This window comes from Denticeps clupeoides, chromosome 2, assembly GCF_900700375.1.
Source record: "Denticeps clupeoides chromosome 2, fDenClu1.1, whole genome shotgun sequence".
Lineage (NCBI taxonomy): Eukaryota > Metazoa > Chordata > Actinopteri > Clupeiformes > Denticipitidae > Denticeps > Denticeps clupeoides.
This window is the reverse complement of record NC_041708.1, coordinates 3694567-3721853: the sequence shown is the minus strand read 5'-3', so window position 1 is coordinate 3721853 and position 27287 is coordinate 3694567. Positions and strand designations below refer to the sequence as shown.

General features: G+C 45.9%; 1 protein-coding gene across 40 annotated transcripts in view; it reads left to right on the top strand.

Annotated features, from left to right (window-relative positions):
* Positions 1–27287, top strand: part of ank3b (ankyrin 3b) — a 107889-nt gene that overhangs the window by 25677 nt on the left and 54925 nt on the right. For 15 of the 40 annotated variants that reach the window (XM_028963459.1, XM_028963441.1, XM_028963450.1 and 12 more), the window contains exon 1: positions 8089–8869. The exons of 4 other annotated variants lie outside the window; for them this stretch is intronic. In XM_028963459.1, coding sequence (XP_028819292.1) covers positions 8747–8869 — 123 coding nt within the window. In that variant the 5' untranslated portion in view covers positions 8089–8746. Of the gene's footprint in view, positions 1–8083; positions 8870–22301; positions 22474–22699; positions 22819–27287 lie in introns of those variants that run through there. 21 more of the 40 variants (XM_028963285.1, XM_028963305.1, XM_028963266.1 and 18 more) reach the window with 11 other exon arrangements.

The following is a 27287-nucleotide window of genomic DNA, read 5'->3' as shown; positions in this document are numbered from 1 at the left end:
GCGCCCGGGGTGCACACTTGGTGGATCGGGATTCGAACCGGCAACCTTCTGATTACGGGGCCACTTCCTTAACCGCTAGGCCACCACTGCCCCATAAAAATAGGGCGCGCTTCACGGATTTGCGTCTCATCTTCTCTGTAAAGGTGGAACATGGATTTATTACATGTTAAAAAGGACAATTGGCAGAGGAAAAGGTAATGAAATATGCTTCATGCTAGATATTAAAGATAACTAAGTAAAGATAGATTAGCGGTCCTTCAAATAAAAGTTCTTATTGCATAAAATAATTTTTTTTATCGCTTTATCAGATTCCTAGATGTGTGGAGAGACGCCTTAACTCCTACTTTCTCATGACCGCTGTTTTTAAGCCGGTTACTGTCAGCTGAGCATCATGACGTGGCCAACTTGGATTCCGTTCCAAGCCCCGTCCCGTCCACGGCAGCTTATTTGGGCATCCTACCAGGCGGCCAATAAGCTGCCGTCGGATCTTAGGGATGCCCAATCAGCAGACTGGCTAATGGCTTCACCATAATCAAGTTGGACGGAGCTTTTTGTCCGTCTGAAATTGATTGCTCGCCCGTGTGGTGCCCGCTGGCCTACTGAAACCACTTTAATTAGGCTCGCGATTGGAGACCCGCCCCTCGCAGGTATATACTTTTCATTTCTGGGCTAGCGTCACGACGCTTCCCCACGCTGGACCCGGCTCCGGCCAAAGCGGCTTTCAGCACATAAAATCCAATAAACGTCGGGATACAATTACTAATGTACCTGAGTATTTGACAGAAGACGCTAATGCCGGCGCTTGTGCCGCCTCGTAATCGGCCGGCTTATTTATTTTGCCGGACTTCTCTGATTGGACTTTTCCCTGAGTGCCAGAGTGACGCACTTGCTTGGCATGACAGTTACGCATCCGTGGCAGTGAGCTGTGTCCATGTAGGGGATTGTTTTCCCATGGGGCCGAGCGAGGGTCTGGTGCGCAGGACATGGCGGTTGTGTGTGCAGAGAGCGTGTGGCCCGTACTTTGCTTACGCTTACGCGAGGCGCTTATAAATCCGTGGTGTGTTTCTTTTTTATCTCCCTGAGAGGTGCTGCTAGTCATGGTTGCGCCCCGTGTGATGTAACCCCATGCTGAGGCGCCGTTACGTTACACCCACGTGCTGCCACAGTGTCCACAGCCCTGAAGTGAAAGCGGGGATAATGTTCCTGTTGATGTGCTAGAAGAACCGGTTGGTCTCCTCCAACTCTGTAAACGAGTGAATGACCTCCTACAAGCAAAAGTCTGCAGATGGAGAACAGAATTGTATTGCTGCTAAGAGAACAATAGGATAATGGAGTCATTGCTTTAGGAAAATACGGAACAAATCAGTATCTAAACAAATCAATATTTGGTCAATGTTTGACATGGGGAGGGGTTTGATACTTGCTTGCATTTTAGACAACTAGCGGTTTTGTTTACTCTGGTTTGTATTGGTACTTTTTAGTGCTGCACGATTAATCTAATCGCAATCGTAATCGCGATGTCAGTCTGTGCGATTACATGAACGCAAAAAGATGCGATTTAAATGATAAGTACATGGATTGAATCGGCAACATATCACTCATTCTCTCAAAGTTTGCGAGCTGACTGAAGTCTCACTTCAGTCGAATGTGGCGTGTTTGGTCACATGACGTTTGATGCGGAGACATATGGGTAGGCGCCACATGACGAGCTGCATCGTACGTCAACGTCGCCGCCATATTGCGATAGGCTCTGCTGTGGAGTGACGCATATACATGTCTATGGAGAGAAGTGCATAAAAATGCCTCACTCTTGTGCTGTTTGGGGCTGTACAAACCGCTGTACGCTCTCCAAACCAGATCCCGGGGGATTACATTTCATAGGTAAGGCTGGACAATTGTTCTGAATATATTTGGCCATTATAAAATCCCGTTTTATAAGTCTTAACCTTAGCTAAGATAGGCTAAGCTAGCGAAGCTATGCATTCCTGTGTTCAAGTCAGCCTCCAAACAACGTTTTGGCTAAACGTAGGCATTAACTATTTAGACTGTTCTTAGCTGTTTAGTTAACTTTTCTCAAACTTTGAAGGTTTCCTAAAGAAATTCACCTCAGTTTACAAATCTTAACCTTAGCTAAGCTAGCAGAGCTATGCATCCCTGTGTTCAAGTCAGCCTCCAAACAACGTTTTGGTTAAACGTAAGAACTATAATACGGGATTTTATAATGGCCAAATATAATCAAAACAGTTGTTTAGCCTTACCAGGGTTTGTCGTTCGACAGTAATGTAAAGAGTTTTTTGTGATTATTACATTTTGTAGAATATTGTATTTTGAAAGCACTGGGCATTTCAAGTTGTTATAAGCAGTTTGTATGTTTCACTTTGAAATGAAACATTTCACTATTAGTAATTTGTATGCAACTTTTCATCGATATACAAGCAAGTGCCCTTTATCATATCGCAATCATGAGAGAGATGCAAAAATGGATACTGAGGAGGTGACACGGAGGCTTTCCCACTTAGTCCAGCCAGGATGTTAAAAAGCTGTTCTTTACTCGGGCCAGGTCGGGCTCGGGTCGATTTGGACTCGGTCAGCCTAACCTTTATAGGCCCGATTACAGCTCTGGCTGGGCGGGGAGTTAGTTCCTCTCCTCCAACATACAGATAACTATTTCTGTGGATCCCGAAGACTTGTGACATAACCAAACATAGCCTATGCGCTACGTCTTGTGTTGTGCCAGGAAAATATGTTCCTCGGACTGTATGGATCATCTTTAAATAAAAGGTACTAATTAATCCTCAACACTGATAAATTTGCAGATGGGAAGCTAATTTACACCAAAAAAAAAAGTCCTTGACTAATGTTTTGAAAAATGGATTCAGAAAGCTGCTCAGAAGGAGGTTGCGAGTGTGGAGGTCTTGCTTGTGTGACAGTAGCCTCGGGGGGTCCGGCCTGTTTACCCTCGCTGTGTTCCCTGTGCCGGCTTACATCGTGCCTCAGCTGACAACGGAAAGGGCGGAATTGACATAGCTGTCGTAAAAATGAGCCGTCGCCACGGACAACGTGCGTGTAGGGTGACGCCGGCATTCTGCCTGACGGGGCCGTCGCCGTGCGCGAGGCGAATGCCGCGTTAGACCTTCTGACACCAGGCACTTGTCTAACTTCTAGAAACTTCCCTCATCCATCAGCGCCCCATTGGCAGAAAACTAGGCAACGCGTCGCAGGGCCTGCTGCGTGGTAAAGAGGGGAGATGTGAGAACGCACGCTCCATCGCCACGTTCCTCCGGAGCCTCAGAATCAGCTCAGTGCCGGGTTTCGCCGGCATAAAAGCCCCTCTGTTCGTCAGCCCGTCTCCCGCCGTTCTGTTTTCCGAGAGTCCTTCCTTTGTAAATACGGCACGCTATGTGCCATTTTTATCATACTCGGAAGAAGCGTAGATTCATGGAGTTATCACAGGATCAGAGTAGCACGAATTAAAACTGCGACGGGCTCCCTCAACTCGGCTGTTTTCGCCTGTAATGTTTGAATAAGATAAGGTGGGAGTTTCGCTCTGGTAAATGCGTGAAGGGAATGACCTTTGCAGAAATGGTCGGGGCTGCTAAAAACGCTGTTTGTCTTTGGGCCTTCGTGTAGTCATTGTTTGGGTGCACACACTCATTTCAAAATCAGAACCATGTGAGGATAAGTGACATTTCGTCAACTTTGCAGCAGAGAAGAAATAAATCGTGACCCTATTTGTATGATGTTTTATTATCATCTTAAACCCATGGATGACATAGTGACCCATATTTTATTAAAAAACTGCTTTCCTACATTTTTTAAAAGTGCTTTTTTGGCACAAGTTGCTTCTATGTGTCCATGTTAAGTCCTCTGGCTGTTTAATTAATTCAAATCAATTTTCTGCCAGTATAAAGAGCAGATCATTACCTTTCATTGATACATAGATCTCAATTTTCACACTTGCGGATCTCTGCTTGCAGATAAATACTGTTTATTTGAAGATTCTTTTATGTTTTGAGCTCTCACATCGGTATCTCACATCATCACGATCAATGTTAAAACCTTTCATGATACATTATACCTAATACATAATACATAATACATTTAACTTATGGAAAGGGTCCATACCTGGATGAATTGCATCCAGCAGATTCATAATTTTTTAGAAGAATATCATGCATAACATCACATACTGAAGTAATACAGCTTGCAGTTTGTGATCCATAATAAAGAGAGAAATGTTGCCATGGTGAGGAGGTATTAGGGAAAGCCGCCTGAATGCCCTGAACCCTGTGGGCCTGAGAGACGGAGTGTGTGTGTGTGTGTGTGTGTGTGTGTGTGTGTCGGGTGACGTTGAAAAGGCGGGCATGGTCAGTGCTGATAATGCTGGTGGAGAGCGATCTGAAGTACCCAGCGCCCCCCGGAGTGGTTTAAGGCTCTGTAAATCCCTGTAGGAGGAGCTTACTGCTGTCGCGCCTTCTTCTCTGAGCGATGTGCACCAACTTCATCCGAGGAGAGGATATGGATGCCACGGAATCAGACACGTCAAGCTGTCAGAATAAATGCAGTGCATGCTATTACTGTACATGAGCCTTAGTCACATGGAGCTTCTGATTGGTTTCAATTGGTCCCCTATCATACAGTTTGTTGTTTTTAATCATTACAACCTTTGAAACAGTACAGAACGTGTTTGTGTGTCTTTACCGTTGCAGTCCGTACTGTAAAGCTGTGGTTGGACAAAAGGTGGGGTCCGTCACACCCAGTGTGTTGTTGCCATCTAGTGGACGAGCGCTGGAAGTTCACATGAAGGCCCTTTGTTCTTTGCTGGTGATGGGAACTGAAAAGGCTCCATCTTGTCACATCCAGTGTCGTCACTAAAAGCGATGATGAGAGGCGTGTGACCCCTGAGGAACACTGCACTTTAAAATACACACACAGACCCTTCAGTGACTGTAGTGACGCTACAGTTCATGTTAAGTGCAAATAATGCGGGAAAGGGCCTAAATCTGGGTTTTCTGAATGTCACTTATCACTGGAAATCTGAGTCATGATTTGTGACTCATGATGCATAGTGATCGTAACACGGCACCCCTCGTAAACAAAGATGCATATTTTTAATTCCACTAAATGCTCTGTCATTTTCTTCTTCCATTTTTTTTGTGCTTTAAATTGATTATTATTATTTTTTATTATTATTTAGCTGTCTTTGTTGATCAGTTACTATCACTGTGTAAAAAAATGTTAACGCTGAGATGACTGAGATAAATTCAGCACTGTTTTGTTGCATCAGGCCAGAATATAATACACCCGGCATCCTAACATTTGTTGACCCGCAAAGGCGTGAGCGATGATTGGCCGCTTGCAGAACAGACCCTTGCCGAATTTACGGCACTTTTGATTGCCCGGTCCAACCCAGTGACCACCGACTCGACTGATCCTGGCACACATGCCGGCGTAACCCGGTCCTTCCCGCGACGTACCTGAGCTGGTTCAATAACAGAGCTGACATGAAGTCGCGTATCACCGTGACAAGTGTCCCCACCGCCTGCTGCCGACTGGTAACAGGGAAGCCGGCATGCTGGTATGTGGCGGGGTGAGTTGCGCAGCGTGCTTGCGGCCGGCATGCTCTACATAGCGCTTGCCACACACATTGCTCCTTTGCATATTTGGAGCAAAGGTTGGAACATGGTTCCTTTATTACATTCACTTAATGTCCAAGACCGCAGCCTATGTGTCTCACTAAGATAAATATTCTCAGAACCCGACCCGGCAAGGTGCCACTGAGGTGCCACTGAGCGAAGCACCGTCCCCGCACGCCGCTCCCCGGGCGCCTGCCAAGGGTGATGGTTAAATGCGGAGGACGCATTTCGTTTGTGTCACCGCGTGCTGTGCTGCAGTGTATCGCAATGACAGTCGCTTCACTCTCACTTCACTTCAAGAGTTTATTGGTCAGAAACCTGACATAATAAACCAATAAAAACCCAAAATGTAGCATTATAGTTAAAGAGGCCGTTCAATATTTATGCCTTGATAAATATTTTTGTCTTGTTGCGTTAATAGTGCACTCTGTCACACTGCAACTGAGAACAGTAATATTTGTAATACATCAGGTCTACATTTTCTGATCTCCTCCAATATTAGTAAAATTATGTGCATGAGTGACAAGGCAAGATGTAATGAAGGAATATTAGTCTGTTTACACAACGTTTGGCAGTGAAGCGTATTGGCCACGGCGGCGACTCCCATCGGCCAGCAGGGGGCAGAGAGGACTCATTCCTCAGCATTGACCCCTTTTAAGGAGGACATGGGCGCGGTGGTTTACGTCAACTAAGGCCAGGAGCCAGCGAAGGGCGCTTGTGTTTCCAGCACAGATGTGTTGAACCGAGACTTTGATTCCAGACCTTTTTTTTTACGGCCGTAGTCGCATTAATTGTAGTAACTGCCAGTTATCATGTGGAGTTTGCCGGCCTGTCACGGCGGAGCTATTTTAAGACCTGGCTCGAGCGCCATTCATCTGATCGTCGTGACCGAGGAGGATAGTGGGTAATTGCGCGCGCCTGTATTTACAAACACGAACCGTAACCCGAGTGACACGGCAGATGCCGCGCCAGCGTCTAAAGTTTCGTTTACGCAAGTGTAGTTTTGACAGAATAAAAATGCCCCCCAGAGGACAGCGGCGGCAAGATGTCCGGCCTCCGGTTCGGCATGTTCTGTTGACACCAGAGAGGCTCCAGCAGCAGTTCACATAGAACTAGATATTACAGACACAAGACTGTGAGAACGTATAAGGTTGCATTGGTTCTATGAACTCTCCTTGCATGTCTCATACATCATCAGTTGTGAATTTATTGCAAGAGTGACTTGATGGGCAAGCCAATGTACCCGAGATCTTTATAGGAAGACACTGGTTAGATCACCAGACCATCCGTGTTCAGAGAAAAGTGTGTGTTAATGTTGCCATGTGAAGGTGACCTGAAGACATCTGACATTAGAGCATTGATCTGGGCTGCTGTGTGTGTGTGTTACTGGTGTCTGGCTTCCTTTGTATATTGCATGCCATATTTAATTTTAAACTACCGATTATTCGATTAATCATCAAAAAACCTATACGTCGTTATTTTAAAAGCGTCATATTATTATTACCCCAGGATTACTGGCATCAGGTACCCCTCATATAGAGGGAGAAAGGAAGCTCGACTAGACCTGAAACTAACCGCTACTTTGATGGTCAATTCATCTGTACAATCGAAATGTTGGACTGATGGAAGTTTACCCACACAAATATTTCTAAATATGTATTTTATTTGCGAGTGTGAGTGAGGGGAGAAGCCATTTTTCCAGCCGAAGTGAGATCACCAGGGCAAAAGGAGTCGAGTTGTAAGCAAGCGGCCGCGCGATGCATCAGTGTCGCCTTGGCTCACAAACCGACCTTGTGTCTCGTGTTAATTCTGAAATCTGTTCAGCAATGGCGGGCCGTCCGGGGCGCCGGGGCCCTCTGCCCGGCCCGTTTCTGTAGTGTTGCGTTATACGGTCCCGGGGGAAGTCATGAGTCTGCTCTGATATGATCATGGCACATGGTAATGTAACGGTTTCTGGTGGACCAGACCCACCTCCCTGTGCATTTGCTTCCAGTGTTTTTCATTTGTGTACATTTGTAGCAACATGCATAATATCTACATAAATATGGAATAATTTTAATTCTGTTTTTTTATGGCCCTAATAATCATTACATGGCAATTTTCAGAAGATTAGATTCATTCATTCAATCGCACAAAAATACAACCTCACATCAGTAGTAGGTCATATACATATGAATGTGTGTATTATTGTTTGTCTGACTGTATTTGGCCGTATGGTTTATGGTGGTCCCAGTATCCTGCTGCCTGTTTTTCTGTCCGGTACACTCTGTACAGGTGGCAGATCGCAGGACACGGCGCGTAACTACGCAGTCGTGACGGTGGGAGAAACACCATGAGTGCGCGCGTTCCTCACCTCATTAATATTCACCTACTGCGGTGCCACGACGTATGAACACACTCAATAAAAAACACACACACAGGCACACACACACACAGTGTCGGTTCTTGTTGTTTCGCGCCAATGAGAGCCGGGAGCTAAAACTGGGTCATTCGTCAAAAGACGAGGAAAGCGGAATAACGGCTCACCTTTCACCACAGCTCAATCCCATCAGCAGCGGAGCGTCACGTATGACAGCGGCGTTTTATTACCGGCACCCCGCCATCGCCAGCACCCACACCCCATCCCCCGCCCCTCCCGACACGCACCCACCTCCAGCTGGTGTCGGAGGCTCCAGCCGTAGGACCGCCCCGTCCGTCCAGGAGACTCTCCCCGTCAGGAGCGCGCGCACACACGCTCCCGCCTCCTCGCCGTCCCGGCGCCGCATCGCCCGCACCTGCCGGGGGGACGGGTTCAAGTGCACCTCGGAGCTCCTGTTGCCATGCCGATGCCTCGGACCCCCAGCATCCCGACCAAGGTTACTTCCTGCCGGATATAACTGCACAGAGGCGAAGGTGCATATTTTTTTTTTATATCGGACATGAAAGGAATCGGTGTGTGAAGATGTCTGTCTGAGACTCTTTCCAGAGGATCTCCTCAATGATTTTTTTTATTCCCAAGCATCCTGTAAAAAAACAAAAAAAAAATTTTTATTATAATTTTTTTTAATTATTGATCGTTTTGAAGGGGCCTCGGTTTTTTTTTAGAGGACTCCCTCCAGCAGGCTGGAAACATGGCACACGCAGCCTCGCAGCTGAAGAAGAAAGCGGACGCTGAGCTCACCGCCTTCGAGGAGGAGAAGGAGAAGGAGAGGAAGAGGAGGAACAGGAGGAAGAATCGGGAGCTGAAGAAAAAGGTAGCCGCGGTCCTTCCGCTTCTGTTCTGGGATGGCCGGTGGGCTCTCGGGGCAGGGGGGTGCTGCGGTTCTTTTGTCTGAGGCGGCTGCATTGATGGCAGTGCTGACTCCTCGTGGCGAGGGGAACCTGATTTACAGGACAGGCTTGTGCCTCGGCGCAGACATATGAGAGAACATATCATTTATTTATTGACACATATTGATTATTCCATGCTCGCAACCAACATTTCCCAGTGCCACAAAGCACATTAGACCCGTACCTTGTCTCTTATTTATCCAAAAATTGCACTTTCAATTGTAAAAGTGGAATTATGTAACATGCTGGTTGATGCAGGGGTGTTGATTTGATCTGTGCATTTATAAACATGAAAGAATTAGCTTCTTTGTTTTAATTGCAAGACTTGGTTAGATACAGTACATGCAATGCACCTTGCTATATTTGTGGTAGATTTTTTATTTTTTTTGCAGTCTTTTTCTCTTTCTTCGCCGGTTTGAGATGTGCATTCGTTTCGGATGCTCCCAGTCACGCAGCCGTGCGGGTGGACAATTCACAAGGGAGGTGGCGGGACAATCCTCCTCCGCCCAACCCCCGCACCCCTTCATCTTAAAATGTACACTCCCCTCTCAGAAGAACACCCTTCCACCTGCCCTTCAGCGGCAGTTGTACGAAGAATGTTCCAGAAACGTCCACAACCCCCCCAAAAAAACTCTAGCCTAAATAATGAAAGAAAATGATTTTGGAACCTTCGGGAGACGGCGGTTACATAAGCGCTCTCTCTCGGAGGGGGGTGTCATCAGGTGTCCCCGTGACAGTCACCGTACACCCCAACTGAAATAACTGCTGACGTCCAACATCACCTCCGGGCAGGAAACTATGACAACCGCAGGAAATGCACATTTCTCTGCATGTGTGTCTACGTGTCACCCGCGCGCCTTAAGAAGTGCCACAAAGCGCAGCTAATGAGATCGGGACCTGTTACGCAGGCGCCCTGTGACCTCCGAGTATCATTGAACTGGGCCACCGTGCCCGGACTGGGTCGGAAAATTAACAAGTAGTTACGTTCAGTCCATTTTTGCGTCATTCTGGAGCCTGCGACTGGTGACGAAAGGCCACGTCAGCGTGTGGCTGTGTGGCAGCGTGTGCAGACCTGTGTGACACCGCGGTGCTTGGTCAGGGGTTCGCTGCTCAGACACAGGTTATTGACTGCTGTGCTGTTGAGGGAAATTGTTCATTTGGCTTAAGGGCAAACAGAAGTGTCGACTAGTGAAAACGACCGATTGGGATTTTTTTGGTTTTGGTTCTGAAGGTGACCTGTATGTGTGTGTATGTGTGTGTGTGTGTGTGTGTGTGTACGTGTTCTCGTGTGTGTGTCCTAGCAGATAAAAGCTGCATGCGTGTTTAAGTGTGTTTGTGTGTATACATGTTCTCTTGTAGTTTGGGATGTGTGTGTCCTAGCAGGAAAAAGCTGTGTGTATGTGTGTGTGTGTGTATGTGTGTGTGTGTAGGGGGTATCAGGTGTCGGCCCCACGCTCAGCCTGACTGTTGAATTAAAAAAAAAAAAAATCCATACTACAGTCTGCTGCTCCGGCTGCTTGGCAGCGTTTCACTCCCAATTTCCAATGCAAACACACGCTAATGCCAAAGACCACGGGCACCACTGCCGGAGAACAAACAAAGGCCAAAGGTCATGACCTTTGTTGTGTCAGGTAGAGGGACAAAGTGTGACTGTGAAACTGTTGGCTCATTATCGAGCGCTGTTGACCTCAGCACAGTGTCTAAATATTGTTTTCAAAAGTTAATACAATACCGTGAATACTGTTAACATTAACAAATGATTTTTTGTATTCTAGAATGTTCATTTCCTTACCATGTTTGTGCTATGCTAGTAAATATCTAGTACTTTACCGTGCTATAATAGAGAATTCGTCCCTCAACAAAATACAATGTGTAATATCAATAACAGAACAGGAATCAGTAACAAAAATGTTCTTAATAACGGCAGAGAAACCGTGCTGGTGTTGTTCTAGTGTTGTAATGCTAACAGCGGACACTACGACGACATACCTGTTGTCATGCATTATAACAAAAAGCACTATGCTATGCTTTTGGCCTTTTTTTTTATTTAGCAATTTAAATGAAGCAAGGTATAATGTATGTGTGATATACATTACACATATATGTGATGCTGTGGCTGTTACAAACTGTAATAAATCGCTACCAACTGCATGTGTTAAATGTTGTTTTTTCTTCCTGACTGTTCCTCTAGGAGGCTGACTGGATTTAATCTGTGTTGTAGAACGTTGCACTAAAAGATTTGTTAGCTCACTTTGGCAAATATATCAGCCCGTTAGCAAATAAAAAAGTAGAAATATGACGGGCGGGAAGGAATGCGTCGTAATATGTCATAATAACATCGAATTAATTTTTGCTCCCTGACTCTGTCCCGCTGTATTGTTTGCTCCATCCCCTGCAATTGCGTGCACGTGGGGGTGGGTGCATCAAACCTGCCAAAGCCATTTAATGAGTCCCCTGCCACGTATGACGGCCGAGCCTCGTTTTTTCCAGGCCTCCCCCTTTCCCCGAAGCTCCGGCATTGTTTGAGCACAAGGCCCCGGTGCGCCCCAAAGTGCCCGGCTCCCCTTTGTGATAGGATGGTTCGTGAAAAGGGGGGTGTCCCCAGGGACAGCGCACTGCCCTCCACGCCCCCTCATTACTCAGGAGCCACGGCTTATCGCCGCGGCGTCTGCTTCAGCCCAGGAACCCCCTCTTGGCTGTTTTTCATCCAGCCCGGGCTATTTTAATCTTCAGCGAATGCGTTGATGGAATTGACAGCAGCGTTCAGCAGCCCATTATTTTTAATACGGACTCAATCACGAAAATACAGCGTTTACCGTGACCGGCGAACTCCGTGTGCTTTCATGGTGAAATCAATGGCTTAAGTATGATGTCCCCGAAGACGTTCCTAAAATAATCACAGTCATACACCCCGCCTCCCCTTTCCATCAAAATGGAGATTCCGGCTGGTGTGGTTTTTGTCAAGAAAATTTATGACGAAGTATCTTCGCCAACGAACCTTTTTGACGCGATGAAGACGAGATGATACATAAATGCTGGTCATGCGACGATAACTACACTGTAAAAAAAGAACTTGGGAAAACTTTGAAATTTTAAGGCAACCAGCTGCGAAACCGCAAGTACAAGAACTTAAAAATACTTCTCAGTCGGTTGCCTTAAATTTTTTTTAGATTTTAGATTTTACGGTGTATTACAAATTATGCTAAATATGCTTTACAAGATGAAAAAAAGATGTATAAAATGATGAAAAAAGACTAATAATGACCAAAATGACAACTTGATGCAAAGACTAGACTAAAGCTGAAATATAGACAGGTCGTCAAAAACAATTATAATTTCGATGCCGTCACCAGACGCCGCCCACGACTCATGCAGTACTCCCCCACTTCCTGATTGTGTTGTGTGAATTGGGACTGTCCACACGGTGTGCATTAGAGCGCTCGGTATGTCTTGCTGCACAGAGACTGTGACATTTAGGCATTGCATCACTGTCCCTCGAGTCCTTCTGTATCAGATATGCAGCAATAATCTCAAATAACATACGTAGATAATGTCCATATTTATTTATTTATTTATTGCACCCAGTCACTTTCATTGCAATTTATTATGCAATCCGGGTGTGGCACCTGCTGTATGTTTACACAATATATGTAATATTTCAATCTCCTTCTAACCATACAGTGTATGGCTTGAGTTTTCTTCGTGCTGCTTTGTAAACCTTGGATTGGAGAATCACATATGAATCACATTATTAAGTTAGATAAGTGTCTTGCTCAGGCACCTGTACCTATGACTAAACATTGTCTGTCGCTCTGGATAAATGCCATAAATGCAAGTGTAAAGTAGTTAAACAGAGCCTGTTCACTTGGTGGAAGCGTTCATGCGGCTTTGCAGAAGAAAAGGTGTGGGGGAAAACGCTGATACAATAAAACACAAAACTACTGCTGAGTGACTAAATATAAGGAGCAGGATCAGCTGTGGTCATGTAGACACCCCACCTCTCTCGCATATTGATGGTGGCCCTCAGACGTCCGCAGATTATGCACAGCATACGTGACTTTCACACAAATACATTTTCATGTTGTTAGCTTACATCCAAATCACGTTATTAAAATGAAATTACAGCATGAATCCAATATATTTCACAGACGCCCTTATCCAGAGAGTAGTGACAGGGACAGTCCCCCTGAAGACACTCAGGGTTAAGTGTCTTGCTCAGGGACACAATGGTAGTAAGTGGGGTTCGAACCTGTGACTTTATGGTTGTCTGATTCATAGGCGAATGTCTTACATATTACATTGCATTTACATTTACGGCATTTGGTAGACACCCTTATCTAGAGCGACTTACAACTTGCTTTCATGTTACCATCAATGACGTAATCAGTTCTGGTTCACTAGGACTCAAACACAATCATTTTCCTCACATATCTGTGGCTACTACCAATCTGGCCATTCACTCTTGTGTAAAACAGCACTATGTATTAGATAAAATCAAAAAAAAAATTGGGATATTTGTCAGGAGACATGGTGCTGAATGCTGAAGTGGTTAAAAGGGGCAGGGGCTGTGGTGGCCTAGCGGTTAAGGAAGTGGCCCCGTAATCAGAAGGTTATCGGTTTGAATCCCGATCCGCCAAGGTGCCACCGAGGTGTCACTGAGCAAAGCACTGTCCCCACACACTGCTCCCCGGGCACCTGTCATGGCTGCCCACTGCTCACCAAGGGTGATGGGTTAAAAGCAGAGGACACATTTTGTTGTGTCACCGTGTGCTGTGCTGCAGTGTTTCACAATGACAATCACTTCACTTTAAAAGGCAGCAGTAAAGCACCATAAGCGCTCTTAATGCTGTAAGAACTTTATATTTATGTAGGAATCACTGCTTTTCGTGGAGAGTAGCAGCCATTTCCGTGCCGGAAAAGAGCACTTTGTGTCTGAGTGATGAGACGATCCTGTTCCGCTTCTGAGGACGGTGCTGGGCAAAGTCACTCAGGTGATTGAAACGCTGCCATCAATTATCCACCATGGGGCCATCTGACTTCTTCTGCGTTCTGATTGGTGCAGAGGCTGCTTCTGCAAGAAAGCGAGCGCTCAAGTGGGAGACGGAAAGAGGGCACTCGACACGAAGAAGAGATCCGCGAGAGGAAGTGTTGAAAACAAGGAGGGAAATGGTTGGGGGGGTTATTGGTGGCCGGTGGGCGAGAAGCCGGGACAGAGGGATTGAGATGAAAGGAGAAGGGGATGGAAGCGCTTTACTCCCACGTTGCGATACTCCGCCTCTCCCTCTCTCCCTCTCTCTCTCGCATGTCGTGGGAGAGGAGCGCTCACTGCGGCACTTTCACACAGGCTCGTTGCAGGGGCTGCATTCGCACACACGCGTGCACATTACATCTACCCTAGTGAACCTAAATGAAAGGTCGCAACGTCATTACAATATGCTCAGGATTTCTGTGTATACCACATCCCACCCCAAATCAAATTCATTTCGCTCATGAATGCCACTTCTGTTAATCGGTCTTACCTCTTTATTTATGTTGTAGTTATGTTCCTTATGCTGTATTTGCATTTTTGTATTTGGATGAGGGCGTGGCTTCACTCATTTGAAGTTTGACATTCGATGAGGAGCCAACCCTGATGGTCTGCCATTTTCTTCTGGCTGTTGTCTCACTAGCACCCTCGGCCACTTCCTTATTTCATGATGAAGACGTGCTCAGAACGTTACTTACTGTGAACTGCATGCTCAGCATCTGAACCAGAGCAGAGATTGGCTAGTATTGGCAGAGTTCATCTGGACGTGAACTCTGGTACTCATATGAAAAAAATGAATTGGTCAGGAACCAAAATGCCAAGGACCTGAGACCTTTCCAACGAAGGTGACCCGGGCGTCACTAAGACGCTGTAATTCAGAGGCGAAGCAGGAATTTCAGTGTCGATGCATCCCCAGTGGGCCGCAGAGCTGTCGACTGCATGGCGTCACGACCCCACCCATGTTTCTGCTGAGCAGTGCAGACTGAGGGGAGATTTGCATTAGCCCAGTTTCCACGTGCTGCTCCAACTGCCTTCCTTCATGTCGAGCGTTTGGAATATGAATGTTCAGTAAAAGGTCGTTCAGTGGCGCTCTGTGGTCTAACTAGACGAGTAGTTGCTGAATATAATAGAGATTGCTGCGTTAAATTGCTTTAACCAAATTTTTTTTTTTTACAATTTTATATTACATGTATTACAGAATACTTTGTATAACTTTAATAGTTTGTTCTTCTCTTGTCTGTATATGTTTCGTTTTTTTTTTTTTTTTCTCGGTATGGGAGCCATGGGAGCATTGTTATTTGGTATATGGACACTTGTCTTATTAGCAAAAATTATTAATTAAAATATTAATTTATTTATCCCGAGGGAATTTCGATATACACTACAGTTTATAAAAAAGTAGAACAGTTCAATGTAATCTCGAAATAACCCTAACAACGTAATAAATAAGTATGGCAGGTATCGTAAAGTAATTAGATGGAGTGATTATGAAAAGTGACATAGTGTTGTGCCATATGTAGAGAGAGAGGTAGCAGCATGCCGTGAGTGATGAAAACTGACAATCAGTAACGTACCGACATTCCGACATTCAATAACATCAGAGTCCGTTCTTCACGTACTGGGGGGAGAGCATGAGAAGCTCCGCCCACACGAGGTCCCTGCCAGGGTTCAAACTCACCACCTTGGCAGGCGCGGCTTATTTAACTCTTCACACCCTCCTAGTGCCCAGAGCACGATTTCTTCGGCAAAAAACTGCGTACGTGTTGAGAGGTTTGGTGTGTCTCGCTTGTGCTCTTGCCTGCTTCATATTGTCCTCTATCAGTGCGAGACAGATGGACGCTTTTTTAAAAGCTGGGGACAGATGGGCATTCGTTTATCTCCCATCTCCTGCCCGTATCCGAGAGAGTCCGGCACTCGATCGGGTCTTTCTTACGAGCATGACCAGATAAGCGGGAAATGTGGCGAGATGCGGCGGGAATAATTGAAAATGCTAATTCCATTAGCTGCTGGGTGGTGGGATCCCCATGGGGACAGACCGGGATTTGCATCCTAATCCCGCAGAATATATTTAAACATCTTGGCTGTGCCTATTTTACATCGAGGAAGAACGTCTGCTCATCACACATACTAATATGATAACGTTGAATTTTATCGCAGCAGCCGTGGCACCTCATCAAGACGTAGCTTGTCCCCCTAAACAGCGAGGGCTTGTGTAATTCAATTGTTCAGGGATAGCAGTCGGAGTTGCGAAACTCTCCCACCGCTCACGTTGCGGTATTTTATTGATATCGAGCCCAGACCTACTTTCCTCCCCGCAGTCGCACGCCGCCGCCCTGGTCTTCCTACCCCGAGTTAGACTGATGGAACAAGGACGACACTGTCATTAAGACAGGACAGCAGTTGAACGGGGTCCAGCTTTGCGGTCTTCGGAAACGGGCCACAGCACCGTGCTCATGAACACGAGAGGTGCTATGGCACATACTTTCTATAGAAGCACAGCTAAATTATTACATTATTATTGTCCAGATCATCTACACTAAAGCCCTACTGTATGTTAACAAAGTCTTATAGAGTCTTTTATGGTCTAATTATGTTTGACCAGTTAATAATAATAATTATTATTTTTATATGGCCTTTTTTCCATATACAAGTACATGTATGACAGTGTGACAGGAGGAGGAGACTGCAAGAATAGAGTTAAATAGAATTAAAGAACATGGGCGTGCGTTCCGAGTTGGGCCAAGAGGGGCTCCGCCAGCCCAACTCCGCATGGACACGGCTCACCGTGACCGAGGCCTAATCGCAGCTGACAGCTGGGGAGGGGCAGCCAAGCACTGGCCCCGCCCCCCCCCCTCGTTCATGCCCTCTTATATGAACCACAGATCAGGCCACTTTTTATTGCATTTACATTTACAGCATTTAACAGACGCCTTTATCCAGAGAGACTTACAATCAGTAGTTACAGGGACAGTCCCCCCCTTCAGCAACTTAGGGTTAAGTGTCTTGCTCAGGGACACAATGGGGTTTGAACCTGGGTCTTCTGGTTCATAGGCGAGTGTGTTACCCACTAGGCTACTACCACCCCATTATTTGGCAACTTAGTTCTATTTTAAGCAGTTCTGTTATATCTACTGACTTGAATGGACATGTGTTTTATGATTATTATATGATTATTATTATATGAATAGTCTGAATAGCGAATATTTGTTTGTAGGCAGGACATCTTGAATGACTGGTAAAGTATGAGTAAACGATTTACTCAGAGTCGGTTAGAAAAGGCTGAGTCAGGTACTGGGTTTTCGTTTCAGCGAACACGGCGTCCTGCTGCTACCCAAGAGGGATTTGCACATTTAGGCCAGTCATTTTTTCCTTCCCTCGTCCTCGGCTCCAGCCTCTCCCGGCGGGATGTGCTGGCGCGTGGAGGCTTGCGCAGAGTCTGGGGTTGGGGGGGTCCGAACGGGGGCCATGGGTGCGAGCTGCGGGCCGAGGCGGGGGCCTCGGGAGAGCCCGCTGCAGATGCGCCTCCTGCGCCTGGAACACACGGCGCCCAGCAGCATCTGCCTCCTTCCTCTGGACCAATCAGGATGCGGCCAAAGTACAGCACTGTGTGTGCCCGTGTGCACCACTTCATGCAAATTTGCTTCCAGGATATTTCATAATAGGCTAATGGACGTGGATGGGGGTGGAGTGGCCAACCCCACTTACTACCACTGTGTCTTTAGTAAGTTGCTCTGGATGCAGTGAATGTGAATGAATTGCAGTAATATAAATATAACGAATGTAGGTATATTTTGGTGCGGGTGGAGGTTGCCAGTGCAGCGTATATCATTTCAGCGGCGCGAAATATGAGAGCGGCATAATAATCTGCGCTCAGTGACTTCCTTTAAGGCCTACTGTGCAGCTTCAGCCGATGCCGCTGCCACCGGCAACACAGAATCTGACCAATAACAAGAGAGCAGGGGCAATGCCTCCAGCCAATCCTATGCGTGTCTCCCTGCGTGACTGTATGTACCGCCTGTTATTCGCACCTTCGCCCAGATGGGGGCAGTGAAATGTTCACCACTGGCCTGCTGTGTTCCGGTGTAAAAACACTAAGCGGTTGGGACCGATCAGGACGGGGGACAACGGTTTTGCATCTGAGGGGAGGTTATGATAGCTCAAGCTTCCTCTGGACGGCACTGCTGGCTCGGCTCGGTGAGAGAGAACTAGTCGTCTCTGATAAAGGCTGAGCAGATGGACAGTGGTGACTGGTCACACCAGCATGGCCACCTGGGTCTGCAGCTCCCATCGAGCAGGCGTGTGACTGCTGTACGTGTTTAATAATCACCGTGCTGAATTGCACTTTCCCCCCGGTGTGAAAAATGTGCTGTGGCTGCACGTCATTTATGCTCAGCATGAAATGTCGCTGTGTTCCTGGTGGCTGTAATAAATAGGCTTGGTTTATCGTCACCCATCGTCATCGGTGCAAAACACAGGGCATGAACCGAAAATCCAGAGGGCAAAATAAGCGTGCAAACAAAAGCCGAAAGGCTTGATGATGTAAACATGTCATAGAAAAAAGTGTGTGTTTTGTCTGTGTAATGCATCATGCAAGACTGGTAGTAGCCTAGTGGTTAACACACTTGCCTATGAACCAGAAGATCCAGGTTCAAATCCCACTTACTACCATTGTGTCACTGAGCAAGACACTTAACCCTAATTTGCTCCAGGGGGACTGTCCCTGTAACTACTAATTTTAAGTCGCTCTGGAGAAGGGCGTCTGATAAATGCTGTAAATGTAAATGTAAAATGTAAATGCAAGACTATTTCTTTATATGTTAGCACTAAACCAAACTACTTTCTGGGAGCTAAGTAAGTTTTTTTTTTTTAAGGCAGCATGTAATAGGGGTGTAACGGTACTCTGTAAAGTACTGAACCATTACACTGAGCATTTTTTCCCCAGTTCATTTTCTTGAAATTGGTACAGAAATGAACTCACCCATTGACGCTTAAAAGACTCTCACGCCGATACTGGGATTTCCATCTTACCCGCCATTTAATAACTTTCGGTGTTAAAAAACACTTTTTTAACTGTTTTCAGTTAAAAAAGAAAGAAGAAGGTTCAGCCAATAAAAATGTCTGAGCTGGATCTCCTTGCTGCAAAGATGCATGCAGAAGGCTTTGATTTGGTGGCGGAGTCATTTTATTTCCCTGTCATCAAGCCATTTGACTGATTTGAGATCAGCTGTGATGCTTACAAGACCAGCTCCCTGCTTCCAACGTTTCCCCAATGGCTTGATCAGGGGCAGTGGTGGCCTAGCGGTTAAGGAAGCGGCCTCGTAATCAGAAGGTTGCCGGCTCAAATCCCGAATCCGCCAAGGTGCCACTGAGGTGCCACTGAGCAAAGCACCGTCCCCACACACTGCTCCCCGGGCGCCTGTCATGGCTGCCCACTGCTCACTCAGGGTGATGGGTTAAATGCAGAGGACAAATTTCACTGTGTGCACTGTGTGCTGTGCTGCTGTGTATCACATGTGACAATCACTTCACTTTCCTGAAGACCCTGAGCTATATCTCTACTCTACATGTTCAGGCATGAAACAATATCACATCACACGGCCCTTACTGTAACTGTCCTGTTCATAAGTAAGTCACAAAGTAAATGTAACTCGGTTACAGCGTTACGAAGGTATCTAGTTAACAGGGCAAGTAACTTGAAATGTTCATTTGCGTTAAAAATGAGGACGGCTCCATCTCCTTTTTCTTCATTAGCCGAGCCAAGTTCTTGGCCACTAGTTTTGATGAAGCCTGAGATGATGAGAGGAGCAGAATCACTGACTTTTTCATTACCGACAAAGATAAAGATAAAGTTTTAGGACATAATGTACATTTAACAAATATTCTTATATCTTTGTTTGTTTGCCATTTAAGTCTTATTTTCTGCCTTAACTTAAAACTCTTCTTTTGAACTTGCATATTGCCGTGTCTCTCCTCTGCGAGCTTGTTGGTTGGCCCACGCTGATGTTTTACTCCACCTCTGCACGTACCTCAGCTCCTGTGGCTGAGAGCCTGGTCAGAAGAAAACAGACATTTAACGATGGAACTGAAAAAGTACGTTATTCCCATCACCGATTATGGGCAAAGGACACGGTGGGACAGAAAGGGAGGAGCTTATATCCTCCAGAATGAAGGGCGCGGCTCCTCTGTTTGGTTAACATTGTCATACTAACAAATAAACATCATGTTTCTTAATGTTCATCTTCCGAGTGTGAGACATTATTGCACACTAACAAAGGGGCTGGGTGGGTATTCAGCAAATCTGCGAAATATGGGCCCTTAGGGTTTGAAATTTATATCTATTGATATAGTATATAGAATTTTGACATGATATGTCAATTTTTTTCCTGCAGATCGGCTTCAGAGCAAAGCGTGACATAGTGCTGCCTAGAAATAAGTATTTTCAAGCTTCTCAGCCGGTCTGCTGGGTGCTTTCCTACCGAATGTATAGGGCTGTGCCTGGGCTTGCACGTGAGGTTTGTGTTGCCATGGTAACGCTGCACTTCTGAGCTGAGGGCAAGGGTGTTGGAACTGAGTTGTGGAAGTGAAAGTGGTTGCTTTTGTCATTGTGATACACAGCAAGCACAACGCATGGTGTGCACAGCGAAATGTGCCCTCTGCTTTTAACATGCACCCTCGGTGAGCAGTGGGCAGCCGTGACAGGCGCCCGGGGAGCAGTGTGTGGGGACGGTGCTTTGCTCAAGGGGACCTCCAACCTCAGTGGACCCTTGGCAGTTTAGGATTTGAACCGACAACCCTTATGAGTGCACTTCCTTACCAGCTAGGCCATCGCTGTTGACAACGTTTGATGCACCTTATGCTTTTCAAATTTGAGATCTGGGACCATTTTCTACGTGATGCACTGGACATTTTGATAACACAACTTGTGTGACATGTTGTAGTACTTGTCGTGCAATAGAAAGTTCTGACAAAAGCCACACAAGCAGTTTGCAAACTTACCATGTGATGCCCGGCACACAGAAAACTAGTCTCACTTGTTAAAAACAACTTCCAAACTCTACAAGCATTCAGACAAAATTATTGCACCAAATTCATTTACATTTACAGCATTTATCAGACGCCCTTATCCAGAGCGACTTGCAATCAGTAGTTACAGGGACAGTCCCCCCTGCAGACACTCAGGGTTAAGTGTTACCCACTAGGCCACTACCACCCCAAAAATTGTTTCTTTAAATTACCTGCAGTCTTTAAGGGGTCACCAGGATTTGAACCTGATTTGCAATCAAATGCGCTATCACTGAGCTGTACCCGCACGTCACAATGTATAATGGGTGTCAAAATTGTTCAGCACTAAAATGACCAAGATGGTGTGATGCACGGGACTTGATTCACTATTCAATATAACATATATAAACTGAACTTAGAATGTCTGGGCTATGATAATAATTTGCCTAGAATTTCATTGAAATGAGTAAAAATGTTACATTGTGAGAGGTAACCGTGTTTCAAATGCCAAATACATTGAAATTAAATGATGCTCCACATTATCTGAGTACCCATCAATACTAGAACAAGTAAAAGTGCAAATATTACAGAATATTAAATGTCTGTGGGGATTTGTCCCGACGCTTTTAAATGAGTACTGACCTGTCCAGTCTGTTGTTGGTGCTGAAATTATATATTTTCAGCCAGACACACCAAAACAGTACCTGAGGACCAAACTCAAGCCCGAAGGGGTATTAAATGTCTGTCTGCATTAGTGGCGGGACAGGGTGCCAGTATTTGTGATTACTCTAGCCATGTTTATTGATATCTGCACATGTATTAAGAATGTATTATAGTAATTAAGTATGGCAGTATACATAGTGAAGAATATTTTGGGTTTTTTTTTCTACATTTTTTACGTTTCGAGGATCGTCACATGTCCCACCCCTAAAAGCTGCGTTTTTTGTGATCTAAATTCTAAGAAATGTGCCTTTTTATTGATGGTGTGGTGGCAGGCCACATCGGAAAGGAACAGCAGGCGTTTCCATAAAACCTGGGAGTAAATCACAGCATGCGGCATCGATCGAATGAATCAGACTGGCGGGGTGAGGTGACTTTCGAGCTGGCTGGCCGAAAGCGGAACTGGCACCGGAGCCCTAAAGCCCCAGGGACCCCCCTGCATCCTGATATCCCGGGGAAATGCGGCCAAATCCCGCTAAGTCGCCTCGGCTCGCTCCGGAGCACGGCTGACTGGCTCCCAATAGCGGCGGACGGCCGGGTCCAGGCCGGCAGCCGGCGCGCCGCATTGTGGAGGGTAAAAGGGAGAGAGAGAGAGAGGGGGGGGGAGAAAAAGAGCTGATAAGCAGGATGACAACACGGCGGCTCGGCCAGGACGCATTCCAGCCCAGCCTGGCCGGTGGGGCCTTAGCGTAGCATCTGATTCTGCGCCGCTATTTCCGTCGCCGTGCCCGCCGTATCACCGTTACATGGACCTGTGAGGGGCTGGCGCCTACAAATATGGTAAGTGCAGCGGAGATCGCAGCTCTGCGGCTGGGCGGGCAGCTGGCGGGCAGGGCATCGCTGCTGTGGGCAGGAGGGGGGACAGGAGTCGGTGTCACCGCGTCGCTCCGGACCGAGGGACTGTCCTGCACGTATATATATATATATATATAAATACACATCTTCCGCTGCTCACGCTGAGCGGAGCTTAGCACGGGAAGTCTCACTGGCTTTGTCCTTCCAGTCCAGGTATTTTTAGGCTTGACATAATGCCCCTTGGCTTCTGTCGGTGATAGCCAATCGAACGCTCGGGTTTCACGCCGGACTGCAGCGGGAATGGCAATAGCGGACTTCCTAGAAGAATCAGTAAGAGCTCTTTTTATTAAAAATCGTTGTAAACCCTTTCATGCTGTAATGGCTAATGTGTCTAATGTGTTTAAAATGAGACCATGTGACCCGATGAAGACGGGGTTGTGGTAGAACCGGCCCTTCCAAACGGCGATCTTCCCCTCCCGCTCGGTTGGATGCGCTGACCTTGGGAAAACCTGGACGCTCTCTCTTGCCCTGTGTGGTATTACCTTGTGTCCCTGTCACATTAGTGGGACGAGTAGTAAACGTGCCCAAGAAGTTTAAATAGCCCCGGTTCACAGGCGGTCCGCATTTCACTAACTGTCGAGCACTTTATCACTCCGCAATGGGGGAAGGGGGTTGTCCTTTTAAGGTTTGGGTTCTCGGGACAAGAATGTTCGAGGCTGAATGACTCAAGGTGAGACTTTTTATTCGTAGGGTAAATTGACGAGTCGAAGCAGTTAATTGACAGTTAACCAGTTCAACCACAGTACTCTCGAAAATAGAAAAAATCAATCTCAACTCTAATAGTCTAAACTCATAATTAACAAGTAAACATTTTGTGGTATGGGCCATTTTCTTCAATACCTACAACAAATAATATTACAATGAATATTAATGGAATGCTGTATTCAACCACTGCTCTGTGGCCATAGTATATTTTTGCAAATACAAAACATTCAGCAAATATCTATCTATCTATCTATCTATCTATCTATCTATCTATCTATCTATCTATCTATCTATCTATCTATCTATCTATCTCTCTCTCTCTATATATATATATATATATATATATATATGTTTGTCACAAACTCCCAGCATGCTGCTCTTCGAGGCCCATGTCAATGCAAAAGCATCCTGCTCAATGGGAGCAGGATGCCTTTGGTAATAGTGCATTGACATGGGCCTCGAAGAGCAGCATGCTGGGAGTTTGTGACAAACTTGGCAACCCACAAGCTTAATTACTCTAATCAAACACTGTCACTGTCACCAAGGCTACTGTTTTTTGGAGCAGAGATGCCCTCGGATGCACAGTGACAAAAACACTATCTGAGAACGGCCTGGATGGGCTGGGTGACTAAACATCCCCTTCAAGAAGCGCTGAGTCAACTCCAGTAAATACGTGGTAAATGGTACCGTGTCGGTGGCAAACGTCCATTAAATTCAGCAAACGGGCTGGTTTCAGGAACGAGAGCCAAGCTGAACCCGTGTCAGGGGACAGCCCTAAAAGGCCAGTCTGATACGGTCAGCCGAGGTGGCCTCCGCCTCTGCAACAGAGACGCTTCCTTATCGGAGCGTGTGCCAGGCCTCTGGTGGGCTGGCTGATGTCAAAGTGAGTGCGTGTGGCACAACGTAAGAAAGATGCACGTGCATCGTGTTTTATTTTCAAATGGACCAGTAGCATCATATTGGACACGCAATGTACACCATGACAATGGACTAAAACCTACTCTGCTGGACTAAAACCTCCCCTGCACTGTCCAGTACCTCCAAACATGGACAGATGGTCTATACTACACTTTGGACTTCTCCACCTCTACAGCTGTAGGACTTTTTCTCTTATTGGACAAACCATCACCAACCCTGCACTGACACCAGTTTTTCCTTGTGTGCAGAAGGGACAAGTGTGGGGGGTGTCAACTGTAGGGCCTGTCAAAGCCCATTGAGACATACTGTATGTGATTTTGGGCTATACAATTAATAAATGTTGTTATATTTTAAGGTGGGAAAATCCACTGGTTTTCACTGCACTCTATCGCTTTGACCCTGATCAGCTCATCCCTTTGACAGACGTCCTCCTCGGTGTAGAGTATAAAGTGACCGATTGAAAGACCTATGCAGCTATACACATCAGAAGTCAGTTCAGTTATCATAGATCTGAAGCGGGCAAGGTTTTCTACGACAGTGTTGTGTGAGGTTTTTACACAGCTACTTTCTTTTCTGACCGTTTTTACATTGCAGAATTAATTTGGAATAACGCATTCTTCCAAAGTTGCTGAAAAGTTCTTGAAACCGTTAGACAACTGGAATGCGTTTGCAATAATCCAGAGTTCCTGTGTTGTTCCTTGTTGCTGCTTTTTCTTGTTTTCGTGTAAATGACCATCTCATGAAGGTGCGAAAGCAGTCATGAAGGTAAATCTGCTTGACTTTTGATGAAAAAAGCACCTTCATTTTAGTGGTGACACTACAGAACCCACTTGGTGTGCAGGGCTTTCATCAAATTAATTGTCATGAGGAGGATTTGCTCTGTATGAGATTCACAAAGTCAATATCAGTGCAATTTTGTTAAGAGGGATTAAATCATGAAGGTAATTTCTTGCTGTTGTATTTCATATATGAATGTAGCGGCTATCTGCGGTCTTTGGAAGGTCCATTCAGTTTAGAGCGATGGATATTTATTTAGATGCTATACACACATCCATCATGAGCCCACATGTAGAACAGATTCATCTCCGAGGATGAAGAGGCAGGCAAGGACAAGAGCAAAAGAGAGAAAAATCGATCGCTGCGTCGCCTCAAGCCGGGCTTGCTCTGGCAGAAAAGCCACATGGAACTTTTAGGAAAATAGCCCACCTAAGCGTTCGTAAGATTTATGCCTCGTGGGGGCTTAAAAGAAATCGATGGGTCCCTGAGGGGGTCCGGCGATGAAGACGTCTTCAGATGTGCTCTTGTCCAGACCACCTTCAAGGCTCCTGTCTGGGTCAAGTCAGAGGGGGACAGAAACAAAGAAACACTGCCAGATTGAATTGGAGGCAGGTTGCTTATTATCAGCATCAAGTTCTTGATGCTCTTCATGGGGGGAATTGTCACGCCCAATGCTAATATAAATGGAACAACTTTGGTTAGTAATCATTTAAATGTAACTATTTTGGTTTATGTAATCATTGTTGACTTGGATGTGTGTTTTAATGTGTGTGTGTGTGTGTGTGTGTGTGTGTGCACACACGCGTGCCTGCCAGCATGCATGCTCATGCTCTGTGTGTCTGGGTGTGTCAGAAATCTTTACTACGTTACAGCACTGCAGCAAGATCAGGCCGACCCGCCCGCCCGCTCTACGTCTCTCTCTCTCTCTCTCTCTCTCTCTCTGACCCCGCTCTCACGATGCGTCTGGCTCATAAAAAGCTGCTCTTGAGGGTCCGGCCACACCTTTCTGCTCAGACACAAACGTCTGAATGCAGCATGCAGCAGTGCTGAAATAATAAAATCCCTCACTATGTACTTTTCATTGCCATTTTAATTATATTGAAAAATCTACGATACTATGAAATTTTCTATGTGCAAAATGTATAATAACAATAAACATATGGCAATATCTCTTGAATTAGCATTACATATTAAACTAAGGATTTTGTCTCCTTAAAATGTGTATATCATATATAGCATCGCTTTTTTATATTTTACATAACTTCTGGTCCAGTCCAGTGAAATGTCACTTGCGTAATGTTTCCGTTTCCCGCCGTTATGCTGGGTATTTGTTGGGCGCATCTTCTGAGCTGCTGAAATGGCTGCGCCTTTACCGGGCTGAGGGGCAGAGAGGGCTGGGCCGGGTCCATGGGGGACAGATTTGTGCCTGTCCCCCCGGATTGGCAGGACAGGGCTGTGCAGATTGTGACTGTCACCACCATTATAACGAACACTAGCCGCCGTTTGTCTAAGAGAGCTTAAAAGGAGGGCGTCGTCCACCTCCCAGCGCGGTGACATTATAACCGTAACTGTGTAGTGCGGTGTAGTGTGAGCCCCTCGGCCATGAGACATTTTCCACGCTAATCCAGCGATATCCCCTAACCCCTTGGGCCGCTCTGAGATAAATTCATTCTTCTTGCTCTGACATTTTCCACAGCTTACATAAGAATCGGCTATCGGTGCTGCTTCAGAACAAATGTCAACTGCTGCCACCCAGCTCTTCAGCTTTGTTTCCCATGCCTTACGTGTATACTACCAGTGGAAGTTTGGCTGCACCTACTCTGTGGCGGTTATGGAGCCATTTTGAAGAATCCAATGCAAGAAACATATTTAGTATTTGTTGTATCAGGAGATACTTTCAGAGTTGCTTCTTTTTAACTTCATGGATGATTTGTTCACTGTTGTCATCATCAAAAGCCGCTTGACGAGATGCTCATTAACACGAGTGAATGATAAGAAAGTGTTCAGCATAATAAACCTTCAGGAATGTTGGAGACCGTCCTCGTTGTCCAACTTAAGGTGGTGGAAAGAAGTGTGAAATGATGCCATCACAGCAAAAGATCCATAATTTGGAGAGATGCAAATATTCTTTTGCCATGTTTTTCTTTTTTTTTTGCTTATTACATAACCTCGCATGTTCTATTTCATAGTCTTGTGTCTTCAGTTTTGTCCTATAAATGTAAAAAAAAATTCAAGACCCATAAATGACATAGTTAAGTGATTGTCACATGTGCACAGCACACGGTGCACACAGTGAAATTTGTCCTCTGCATTTAACCCATCACCCTGAGTGAGCAGTG